At 40.8% G+C, this 12,984-nt stretch overlaps 1 protein-coding gene across 2 annotated transcripts; it reads right to left on the bottom strand.

Annotated features, from left to right (window-relative positions):
* Positions 1 to 621: 621 nt before the first annotated feature.
* Positions 622 to 6,493, bottom strand: LOC115131886 (transcription cofactor vestigial-like protein 4). 2 transcript variants are annotated; one of them, XM_029663954.2, is made up of 6 exons: positions 6,255 to 6,493; positions 5,843 to 5,995; positions 5,036 to 5,219; positions 4,476 to 4,701; positions 4,274 to 4,385; positions 622 to 4,105 (listed from the first exon to the last, which is right to left on the bottom strand). In XM_029663954.2, the coding sequence occupies exons 2-6, from the start codon at positions 5,922 to 5,924 to the stop codon at positions 3,900 to 3,902; spliced, it is 810 nt and encodes a 269-aa protein (XP_029519814.1). In that variant the 5' UTR covers positions 5,925 to 5,995; positions 6,255 to 6,493; the 3' UTR covers positions 622 to 3,899. The 2 variants fall into 2 exon arrangements, with proteins under 2 accessions (XP_029519814.1, XP_029519815.1); XM_029663955.2 differs by having other exon boundaries at positions 5,036 to 5,201; positions 6,255 to 6,492.
* Between the last annotated feature and the right edge of the window lie 6,491 nt (positions 6,494 to 12,984).

The raw sequence follows: 12,984 nt of genomic DNA, 5'->3' as shown, positions 1-12,984 counted from the left end.
TTCATCCAGTCAGATGAACACTGCGAACAGCCTACCAGACCGCTCGGAGGCGTCCGCACGATCCTAAAGCACACCGTCGCCTTGTTTTGTATCACATTCCAAAGATAAATCTTGGGAGGGACAAAAATACCGTTTTGGAATGTCGGGGGGTCATGTCCCCCCGTCCCCAATGAAATTTGCGCCCCTGGCCGTATAGGCTTTGACGTTCATGCACGGAGAAGCACAGAGCAAAGTTATACTTTTAAAATAGCTGCTGGGATGGTCTAAATAAAACCCATCAGTCAAGTTGAAAATGACCCATTTAACTTGCCTTTTTTTTTTGTTGGTACATGAGCATTTAAGTGCAAGTTATCTTTATGTGCACTACGCCATTACGCAAAGCCTTTAATCGGCAACAAGTCAATTTGATGGTGGGAAAATGTGCATATTGTTTTTTTGCCAGCTTTAGAAAATTCACATGAAATATTTGCCAATTGGATGGAAACCTAGCTTGTGGCTGGTTTCATGGCAATGGGCTGGGATCTGTTGCAAGATGTGAAAATTGCCCAAAGTCTGAATGGTGAATTACATTGTTCGACAAATATTGATGAAACAAAACAAAAAAACATTAAAATACTGGACTGAGAGAGCATTTTAAAGTTTATTTAGGAGAAATCAAGTACAAAAAAAGTGACATTTTCTTTTGAAAAAAATAAGACAAAAATAAAGTAAATAAAAGGTGAACAAAAAGTAAAAGGCAATGTAGTTTCCCATGTGAAGCCACAGAGTTAGTCTAGTTCCTGTGACTTGTCGTCTAGAGGCACAAGCAGTCGAATACCAATTAAATAACATTGGAACATTAAACCCCAACATATCACTGAGAGACAACTCGTGATAAGCCCTTACAGTTCCACTGCAGTATAGAAACAGACTCAAAACATGCAGCAGTAATGTCACCCTGACATTATCTTTATACTGAACAAAAATATAAATGCAACAATTTAATTTGATATGAGGAAATCAAAATTTGGCCCTAACCTATGGATTTTACATGACTGAGAATACAGATATGAATCTAGCTTGCGGCTGGTTTCATGGCAATTCCATAACCCCACCGCCACCATGGGGCACTCTGTTCACAACATTGACAGCAAACCATCCACGACGCCATAGACGTGGTTTGCGGATGTGAGGCCGGTTGGGCATACTACCAAATTCTCTAAATTAACATTACATTCTCTGGCAACAGCTCTGGTGGAAATTCCTGCAGTCAACATGCTAATTGCACACTCCCCCAAAACTTGAGACATCTGTGGCATTGTGTTGTGGGACAAAACAGCACATTTTAGAGCAGCCTTTTGTCCCCAGCACAAGGTTCACCTGTGTAATGATCATGCTGTTTAAACTGATTCTTGATATTGCACACCTGTCAGGTGGATGGATTATCTTGTCAAAGGACAAATGCTCACTAACAGGGATGTAAAAAATTTGAGAGAAATTTTCTGCGTATGGAAAGTCCAGGATCTTTTATTTCAGCTCATGAAACATGGGACCAACACTTACCATGTTGCATTTATAATTTTATTCAGTGTACATTTAGATGGAGCAATTAGTGTTAAGTGCCTTGCTCAAGGGCACATACAGATTTTTGACCTTGTCGGCTCTGGGATTCGAACCAGCGACTTTTCGGTTACTGGCCCAATACGCTTAACTGCTAGGCTACTTGCCGCCCCCTTTATGCCAAGAGAGCCTTATTCATAGAATGACAAGTGTGTTCCTGCACTTATCACACCTCAGACAACTCTGGAGAAAGAAAAAAAAAATCAACTTTTTAGATAGATAAAAATGCATCGTTAGAGTAATAATGAATATCCAATGGCTGGATATACAGTATAAAGTTTTTTTTAAATGTATAGGATCTTTACGCGCCGCGCAATGATAGTCTTTACAAATTAAAGAAAAACAGAATATAATAGTTCGTAGTAATTCTTAAACAGTGTGTAGAATATTGGATGCAAGTACATAATTCTCAAAGAGCTGAGAGGTGACTAAAACAATGTCAACGTACTATAACATAGTGTTAACCCATAGATTTAATAAATGAAATGGAAATCATTTCAGAAAAGTCATACAACTGTATTAATCTGTATAACCTGCACCTTCAGTACATTAGATGTTCTAGAGTGGTACTACCCTGGATTCTGTTCTGTTTTTTTTTACTCCCTTACAGTTTATGCTACACGAAGGAAACACCCCAAATTGAAGAGAAGCTATCCTCAATCCACAAATCTTACCAGCTCTTACTTGAAACATAAAATGGAGTTGGGTAGTAATGGTGGAATGTTCATGCCATTGTCTCAAGACAAGCATGAGCAAGGGTTTTGTTCAAGGCCAGCCATGATACGTGTGTGAAGTCACCAGGATTTTCAGTTTTAGAGTTAATAAACCACTACACTTTCAAAAATAAAGATTTGAGTAGAAATCCTCATTACTAGTCAATCTAACAAAAGTTAGTCAATGTGATAGCATTCAAAGTTCAAATGGAAGTTGAACTGAAACTAAACAGATTAGAGTAAATAAAATCATGACTAAATGGCATGGTGAAGATAGAACAGTCCTATCTAGGAGTTGACTACAGATGTTCAATGTTTACTGTATTCAGTCATAGCATCCAGTAACACAGAATAACAATGCAATCGAGCCTATTATACTGCAGCCAGGCAGCCTTGCCAGAGGCTGCGTTTTGTAGATGGATGCGTGTGAATATATATATTCTAATGAAAACCAGATACAAAAAAATATATTTAGTACGACTGTACCAGCAGTGAATATTTCTAAAACGGTTACTGACAAAAATAAATTCTGATGGTAAATAGTATAGAATAACAAGGCTTATAATAGATACCAGCTATTTGAAACATGCGTCTCGGTGAGCAGAATACTATCCTTATTACCAACTGTATCTATGAAATTAACCACAGTGAGTATTACGAGAACAAAAAGGATCAAAACAAAATGTAAAGTCCACAAATAAGAAAGTGAGTCCAGTTCAGAATAGTGGGAGAGAAAAAGAGAAACATTCAGACCGGAGGGAGGCCCGAGCCTTAATTGCATTACCACAGTTAGTATTGTAAAAAAAAATAAAAAATAAAAAAAAAGTATTAATAATCCCCCCCCAAAAATGGTATGCTCCAAATGAAACAGGTATGCCGCTACCCCTACCTCAATCTAACACATATAATAGTGCAAATCAGAGCCGGCCTTCCTTTCCAAGAAAAAACACACTCAAAACACGGGGTTACAGGGTGAGTGGAGAGTTAAAGGAGATGGCAGGATGATGGAGACAGAAGAGGGGCTAACCAGACTATGGCTTTTTGTTTGAAGTGGCAGGTGAGTTCTTTGGCTAATAAAGAAGGCATGAGGGAGTTAAGACAGAACACCTTCTCAAAGGCTTACATTATTTGATCGTTTTGGGAATCTCTGTCAGGGTTAAGTCTATAAAATGTTTTTTTAAATTGTTATTATCAATAGAAGAACTCAAAGATGACATCAGCGCTGACTAATACTGGTCCTAGAGGGCTCCTCAAATTGATATTTCTGCCTTCAAAAAGGAAGAATTTACACACTTGGACTCAATCCAAAACTGCCCTAACTGAACAAATCCTCCCAGATCTGAGTCAGTAATTTAATAGGAGCAGAAGCCACCCCCCAGGTCCGTAAAAAGACAGTCTTGGTGTACAATACAGTATTCAAACTGATCGTCTTGTTTAGCATGGTTGTCACAGTTGTTCTGAGCTCAGGGATGTCAAGCTTGACAATGAATGGTATAGGGAGGTCAATCTGTGCCCTTATCTGATGCCACAGACAAAAGGAGTGATTGTGTTTCACCACTCAACAATGAGGGAGGCTCAGCCCATCTTTCAGGAGTTGGCCTCTGGACTGTGGGGGCCTCCCCCTGGCCCCTTGGCCTTGATCTGGAGCCAGGTCTTCCCCAAGGCCTTGGCAAAGTGGTCATCCACAGAGCCTGTGATGGACACAGAGTTGGAGATGGGTTCGGGCTCCTTGTAGTTCTTCCCCAGGCTGCGGCGGAAGTGCTCTTCGATCACAGGGTCGACGGCAGTGTTAGCTGGGATTACAGAATAGAGGTAAGTAATTACAGCTCCTGAATTGAGTAAAGCTATTTATGAGTATTGAGAAAAGTCTAAATTCCAAGTGTGGTATGGTAACAATGGTGCAGATGTCCAATTTATGCACAGAGATTTACCAGTAGGGTAATGTGGTGCTAAGGATTTACCATTGGCCTTCCTCTGATCGATGGGTGGGCTGGGACTGTGAGACTTGTGGCAATGAGACCGGTAGCAATTGCGATTGCTTGCAGGAGCACAGGTGATCACAGAGGGACGATTCTATAAGAGATAAATACACACAAATTAAGAGACTGTAGGCAAGACGCAACTGATGAATGCATGACAGTATTTCTTATTTGTCAGAATAACCTGTGGTCTGTCCACAGGGCCGGGCATGGCAGGCCTCTCTGCACCACCCAGTCCAGATTCCAGGCTGTTTTTAGTCAGAGCCAGGGGCTGGTCCAAGCCATAGGAGGGGATGGAGGCATACAAGTGGTTGTCATGGAGACAATTGGAGGAGGAAGTGATGTGCTCCACAGAGCTGTGTCCGAGGCTCCAAGGATCGCTGCGGTTGTCTCCACCGGCAGGCCTTCCCCTTGTTAAAGGACGGACAAGTGGCAGATTACCCCTGACAGCCTTACACAGCCCACCAACTGCACAGACTATTCATAGGCCACTTTCAAAATCAATCTCACTTTGATGTCAGGAGATTGGGCCATGCAGACTGTAGCTTAATGAGGATTCCGTGCTAGAATGTTCAAAAACCAGCCGTGTTTACTTATGACACATTTAACCACATGCACACTCCTGTGTGCAATCCTCTGATCGATACATCTAAGTCCATTCATGCCGATAAATGTTTGGATACAAGTAACATTTAAATATTGTCATAAAACAAACATCTAAAAAGTATGTAAGATTGCACTTACAGTTGAGCAGCAAACAGTCTGCTCATTTTGGTCATGTGGTCATTGTCACAGTCAATGCGGTCATCCACTTGCTCCTCGCCATACTTCCTTTTGCTGGAGCAGATGGGGGGAGGACCGGTCCTCATGTTAGTCATTGCAGAGGGCAGCGAGGGAATCCTGGACTCACCTGTAAGAGAAGATTCAGCTGTAGAGAACAGTCCCCGTTTATACATTTCATGTAAACCAGGGTGATCATGTCTCAATAATTTAGAACGTTTTTAAACTAAATCAGTAATAGGTGGTTTGAGCCATCCTCCCCCCACGTGATCTAGTTACCTGCTGTGACTATTACCTGAAAAGTGGGGACTAATGTTAGAGGTGGGGCGGCAGGTGCCTAGTGGTTAGAGCATTGGGTCAGTAACCGAAAGGTTGCTGGATCGAATCCGAGCTGACAAGGTTAAAACTAAACTAAATCTGGCCTTCAGCCCCTGAACATGGCAGTTAACCCACAGTAGCCCGTAATTGTCACTAAGAATTTGTTCTTAACTGACCTGTCTAGTTAAATAAAAGGTTACAGAGGTTTAGCGTTAGTTTTTGTCAATCCTTGCAGCCACAATGAGTGGTTAAAAAAAGTGGCACGGTGTAATTGATCAATACATTAAAATTGTGTTCGCTAACGTTACTCGCGGTTGGTTTGTCAAAACATAATATGGCACATAGCTAGCCAGCTATGTGAACTACGAGGGCTAGCTAGTTAGCGAACAACTAGTACTAGCTTGTTACGCCAATAACACACGCATGGAAAAATTGTAAATTATTCTCCCTTACCTTCGTAGTGTAGTCTCCCGATATTGTTGTTCATTTTGTCCAGGAACTGATAGTTCAACAGGTCCATTCTCGTGTAAAGCATTTACGCGTACAGGCTACTTGCTAACATCAAAGTTAGCAAAATAGCAGCTGGTTAACTAGTTGGGGTGCGTCCTAGAATATAAGAAATATAACATTAGTTAGCTAACGTTAAATAACATTATAGGTACCTAGCTAGTTAGCTAATGGTTTAGCAACCTCTGACAACGAACGTTAGCTAATCAGTGTGTCCCTGTCAAATGGCCCACTTTGCCTGTAAACATTGGACACGTTAGCTGGCAAGGCTAACTAATTACATCGCTAGCAACGCTGGTTAACTAGCTAACTAAACTGTAAACTGGTTAGCTACCTAGCTAAGAAGATTTAAACTTACACTTCGTTCGAGTAAAGAGGTCCAGATTCGATGACCGATAGTCAAAACGAGCTGTGGATCAACTTGACGAAAATCAGTTCATCGTCACTATTCAAAATGTTTCACAAACACAGTTTAGACAAGGGACGTTGCGCCACATTCCAGCCTAGCTAAACAGTGTGGCTGCTTTGCTAACCTACCTAGCTAGCGAGCCAACTAAGTCCGATGATTCATAGCAGCTCTCCTTCTTCTTTTGTATTATGGGGCACCGCAAACAAATGTTATAGGTGAATGCCGCCACCTACGGTGTTGGCTGTGCATCAGTTTACTAGTATCATCCTACTTTTCTGTTGTATGAATGCGGAAAAACAACCTTATTGAATGAAGCATGTTATTCCCATCACTCTCTTATTGGCCTCGGCCTTACTCACCTGGACCCATCTTCCCCTACTAATCTATTCACTGCCTCAGCATAGGACAACTGGCATAGGACACCTGGCAACCTCAACCTGCCTTTCTAGTGCTGACACCATGGGTACCCCTACAGTTTACACACATCATATCTTCTCTCCCATGACCCACTCAATTTATGGTGCTTTTAAAACAACTGGGAATTCAGAAAAAAAACAAGGTTCAATTATGTCAGTGATCTTCAAGTCAGAAAGTCAGAGCTCTAGAAAGAAGGCAAAGTTTTCCACTTGGAATTCTGAGTTGGATCACCAGTCGGATCTTGTTTCTTGTTTTTTTTCCAGAGTTCCCAATTCCCAATCCTCACTGAAGTTGGGAGTCATAGATTTCCAGTTGTTTTGAACCTTGAACACAAAAATCTCAGACTTCCGACTTCAGAGCTTGCAAGACAACAGGGAACTCGGGGGGAAAAGTATCTCCGACTGGGAAAAATCTTTTTGAATGGTCATCCAACTCGGAATTCCAAGTCAGGAACAGGCATCTTTCTAGAGCCCCGACATTCTGACCAAAAGATCACTGACATAATTTAACCTGATTTTTTTCTGAATTACCAGTTGTTTTGAAAGTACCAATACAGATGTAGGACTTTGACATGCATGAAATTTGTAAAATCTTCAACAACACTTGAAGCACATAGAATATAATAACTTTTTTCTGAGAGATTGGTTTGGTTGTGGCATTATTCAATAAGCCTAGTATTTTTGAGTTTTGACCCTTGGGGGGCCTCAGAGAGCTTTCTGCAGTGTTGGTAGTAGTAAACTACATGTAGCGCAAATAGTAATTTAACTACATTTTGCAGTAGCTTGGTTGTAGTTGAACTGAATAAAAATGTTGGTAGTGTTTTCAATAGTTAATAACTTTTTTTGCCACGTAGCGGTGTAACTAACTACTGGATCTACACACAACTTTTTTGCATGAAATAAATATAGCTCTCAGTACCACAAGGATGACGCAAGTGAAGTTTAGTTCTGTAGGTTGGATGCAGCAGGTAATCATTCTTAAAGTCATTAGGGCTAGATGTCCTGTCAGCGGGACACCTGCAGGCAACTTCCGGTGAAGTTGGAGGGCGTGCAATTAAAATAAATAATCATACAAATGATGAATATTAAACATCTAGATACATACAAGTGTCTTGTATCGGTTAAAGGCTTAAATTCCTGTTAATCTAACTGCATTGTCCGATTTACAATAGGCTTTACAGCGAAAGCTGTAACTGCGTTCGTCTGTTGTTGAAAGAGAGGCGGACCGAAATGCAGCGTGGTGGTTACTCATGATCTTTAATGAAGGAAATCGGAACGATACATGAAATAACTTATAAAGACGAAAACAACAAACAGAACGTGACCCTTATTACAGCCTATCTGGTGCACACTACACTAAGACAGGAACACTCACCCACAAATACAAAGTGAAACTCAGGCTACCTAAATACGGTTCCCAATCCGAGACAACGAGAATCACCTGACTCTGATTGAGAACCGCCTCAGGCAGCCAAGCCTAACTAGACACACCCCTAATCATACACAATCCCAATGCTATAAAACCCCATTACGAACACAACACATAACCCATGTCACACCCTGGCCTGACCAAAATATATACGAAAACACAAAACATTATGACCAAGGCGTGACAAAAGCATGCTATTGTTCGATGACGTCGCCCCACATCAAGATATTTTTCAACCAGCACAGGCTTCATGAAATCACAAATAGCGATTAAATATTCACTTACTTTTTGAAAATCGTCCTCTGATTTGCAATCCCAAGGGTCCCAGCTACAACATGCATGGTCGTTTTATATCCCCAAAATTATGTTTAGTTGGTGCCATCGATTTGCTACCGCTAAACGTTGTTAAAACAGGTCAAAATAAATTTCTATATAATCCTCAGGTACCCTAAAATGTAATTAAACTATAATATTTTATACGGAAAGAAGTATGTTCAATAGAAAAGCTAAACTAGCAAGTGTGCGTCCTCTTCGTCGCGCGCCACCAGACTTATTTCCAACTCTGACTCCCTGTACCAAAACTCTAAATTTTTCCTCATTTGGGAAGAAACAAGCCTGAAACCTTGAACAAAGACTGTTGACATCTATTGGAAGCCATAGGAATTGCAATCTGGGAGCTGGAATTGCATCGGACCCATAGCTTTCCATTGAAAGAGTGTGGGCTCTCTTCTTTGGATTTTTTGGCTACCATATCAATTGTGTAATAGTCTCAGACATTATTTTAACTTTTCTATGAACTTCAAAGTGTTTTCTATCCAATGGTACCAATTATATGCATATCCTGGCTTCTGGGCCTGAGTAACAGGCAGTTTACTTTGGGCACATCAGTCAGACAGGAAGTGGAGAAAAATAGACCCTAGCCTGAAGAAGTTGTGCTGAGTTTATATATAAATATGAATATTTATAAATATAGTGCCTTCAGAAAGTATTCACACCCCTTGACTTTTTCCCCATTTTGTTGTGTTACAGCCTGATTGAAATTGTATTACTATTTTTTTTTATTCACTGGCCTACATACACTACCCCATAATGTCAAAGTGGAATTGTGTTTTTCAAAAATGTAAAACATTTATTTTTTTAAATGAAAAGCTGAAATGTCTTGAGTCAATAAGCATTCAACCCCTTTGATATGGCAAGCCTAAATAAGTTCAGGAGTAAGAATGTACTTAACAAGTCACATAATAATGTGCATGGACTCACTCTGTGTACAATAATAGTGTTTGACATGATTTTTGAATGACTACCTCATCTCTGTACTCCAGACGAGCTTAAATGCCATTACAACTCTCCTTCCGTTGCCTCCAACTGCTCTTAAATGCAAGTAAAACTAAATGCATGCTCTTCAACCGATCGCTGCCCACACCTACCTGCCCGTCTAGCATCACTACTCTGGACGGTTCTGACTTAGAATATGTGGACAACTACAAATACCTAGGTGTCTGGTTAGACTGTAAACTCTCCTTCCAGACTCACATTAAGCATCTCCACTCCAAAATTAAATCTAGAATCAGCTTCCTATTTCGCAAAAAAGCATCCTTCACTCATGCTGTCAAACATACCCTTGTAAAACTGACTATCCTACCGATCCTTGTCTTCGGCAATGTAATTTACAAAATAGCCTCCAACCCTCTACTTAGCAAATTGGATGCAGTCTATCACACTGCCATCCATTTGGTCAACATATACTACCCCCATTTATATTTATTTTTTTGCTCCTTTGCACCCCAGTATCTCTACTTGCACATTCATCTTCTGCACATCTATCACGCCAGTGTTTAATTGCTAAATTGTGATTATTTCGCCACTACGGCCTATTTATTGCCTTACCTCCCTAATCTTGCTTCATTTGCACACACTGTACATAGACCTTTCTATTGTGTCATTGACTGTACGTTTGTTTATTCCATGTGTAACTCTGTGTTGTTTGTGTCGGAGTGCTTTGCTTTTTCTTGGCCAGGTCGCAGTTGTAAATGAGAACTTCCTCTTAACTGGCCTACCTGGTTAAATAACGGTGAAAAAAATATGTATCAGGTTTGAAGGTAAGACCCAAATGCAGACTGTGTGGAAGTAACAATGTTTATTACAGCAACAGGGGCAGGCAAACGACAGGTCAAGTCAGGCAGGGGTTGATAATCCAGAGTAGTGGGGCAAAGGAACAGGACAGCAGGCAGGCTCAGGGTCAGGTCAGGCAGAGGTCGGTAATCCAGAGTAGTGGGGCAAAAGTATAGGACGGCAGGCAGGCTTAGAGTCAGGGCAGGCAGGAATGGTCAAAACTGTGAAAAACAGAAAACAGGCACAATAGGCAAGACAGGAGCAGGTGGAAAACCACTGGTAGATTTGAAGAACAAAATGAACTGGCAACAGACAAACAGAGAACACAGGTATAAATATACAGGGGATAATGGGGAAGATGGGTGACACCTGGAGGGGGGTGAAGACAATCACAAGGACAGGTGAAACAGATCAGGGCGTGACAAATATCTGTAAGATCCCTCAGTCGAGTAGGGAATTTCAAACACAGATTTAACCTCAAAGATCAGGGAGGTTTTGCAATGCCTTCCAAAAAAGAGAGCCATTTGGTAGATGGGTACAAATAAAAAAGCAGACATTGAATATCCCTTTGAGCATGGTGAAGTTATTAATTACACTTTGGATGGTGTATCAATACACCCAGCCACTACAAAGATAAAGTTGTCCTTCCTTACTCAGTTATCAGAGAGGAAGGAAACCAATCAGGGAGTTCACCGTGAGTTCACCAGAGTTACCTCTGCTGTCTGTAAGAAAACTGAGGATGGGGATCAACAACATTGTAGTTACACAATATGAACCTAATTGAAAGAGTGAAAAGAAGAAAGCTTGTACCGAATAAAAAATATAGCAACATGTGCATCCTGTTTGCAACAAGGCACTAAAGTAATAATGCAAAAAATGTTGCAAAGCAATACACTTTTTGTCCTGAATACAAAGTGTTAGGTTTGGTGCAAATCCAATAAAACACATTACTGAGTACCACTCTCCATATTTTCAAGCATAGTGGTGGCTGCATCAAGTTATGGGTATACTTGTAATCGTTAAGGACTGTGGAGCTATTCCAGGATAAAAAAGAAACAATGTAGCTAAGCACAGGCAAAATCCTATAGAATAATCTGGTTCAGTCTGCTTTCACCAGACACTGGGAGATGATTTCCCCTTTCTGCAGGACAATAACCTAAAACACAAGGTCAAATCTACACTGGAGTTGCATAACAAGAAGACAGTGAATGTTCCTGAGTGGACAGTTTTTACGTAAATCTGCTTGAAAATTTATGGCAAGACCTGAGAATGGTTGTCTAGCAATGATGAACAACAAATTTGACAGAGTTTGAAGAATTTTGAAAATAACAAGGGGCAAATGGTGTGGAAAGCTCTTAGATACCCAGAAAGAATCACAGCTGTGATCACTGCCATAGGTGATTCTAACATGTATTGACTCAAGGGGTTGAATACTTATTTAATCAAAGTATATTAGTGTTTCTTTTTATATACATGTTTTACAAATGTTAGAACTTTTCTTCCATTTTGATATTACAGCGTATTGTGTGTAGATTGTCATTTTTTTGTTTGTTTTACTATTAACTCATTTTTAATCGCACTTTGTAACACACCAAAATGTGGAAAAAGTCCAGGGGTGTGAATACTTTCTGAAGACATATTCAGACTCCTTGACTTTTTACAAATTCTTTATGAACCAATCTTTTTCTAAAATTGATGAAATAAAACAAAGTAAAACTAGGTTTTTAGAAATGTTTGCAAATGTATAAAAAAAACTGAAACACTGTATTTACATAACTATTCAGACCCTTTGCTATGAGACTCGAAATTAAGCTCAGGTGCATCCTGTTTCCATTGATCATCCTTGAGATGTTTCTACAACTTGATTGGTGTCCACCTGTTGTAAAATCAATTGATTGGACATGATTTGGAAAGGCACACACCTGTCTATATGAGGTCCCACGGTTAACAGTGAATTTCAGTGCAAAAAGCAAGCCATGACGTCGAAGGAATTGTCCGTAGAGCTCAGAGACAGGATTGTGTCGAGGCACAGAACTGGAGAAGTGTACCAAAAAAATTCTGCAGCATTGAAGGTCCCCAAGAACACAGAAGCCTCCATCATTATTAAGAAGCCTCCACCAATACTTTTTCTTAAGCTGGCAGGTCAGCCAAACTGAGCAATTGGGGGAGAAAGTGTTTGGTCAGGGAGGTGAACAAGAACCCGATGGTCACTCTCACAGAGCTCCAGAGTTCCTCTGTGGAGATTAGAGAATATTCCAGAAGGACAACCATCTCTGCAACACTCCACCAATCAGGCCTTTATGGTAGAGTGGCCAGACGGAAGCTAAAGTCTGACCATGAGAAACAAGATTCTCTGGTCTGATGAAACCAAGATTGAACTCTTTGGCCTGAATGCCAAGCGTCAAGTCTGGATGAAACCTAGCACCATCCCTACGGTGAAACATGATAGTAGCAGCATCATGCTGTGGGGATGTTTTTCAGAGGCAGGGACTGGGAGACTAGTCAGGATTCAGGGAAAGATGAACGGAGCAATGTACAGAGAGATCCTTGATGAACACCTGCTCCAGAGCACTCAGGACCTCAGACTGGGGTGAAGGTTCACCTTCCAACAGGACAACGACCCTAAGCACACAGCCAAGACAATGCAGGACTGGCCTTGGGACAAGTCTCTGAATGTCCTTGAGTGGCCAAACCAGAGGGGGACTGGAATCCAATCAAACAT

The sequence above is a fragment of the Oncorhynchus nerka genome, linkage group LG7 (genome assembly GCF_034236695.1).
Source record: "Oncorhynchus nerka isolate Pitt River linkage group LG7, Oner_Uvic_2.0, whole genome shotgun sequence".
NCBI classification, from domain to species: domain Eukaryota; kingdom Metazoa; phylum Chordata; class Actinopteri; order Salmoniformes; family Salmonidae; genus Oncorhynchus; species Oncorhynchus nerka.
Note: the sequence above shows the minus strand (reverse complement) of the source record. Positions and strands in the feature narration are given on the sequence as shown.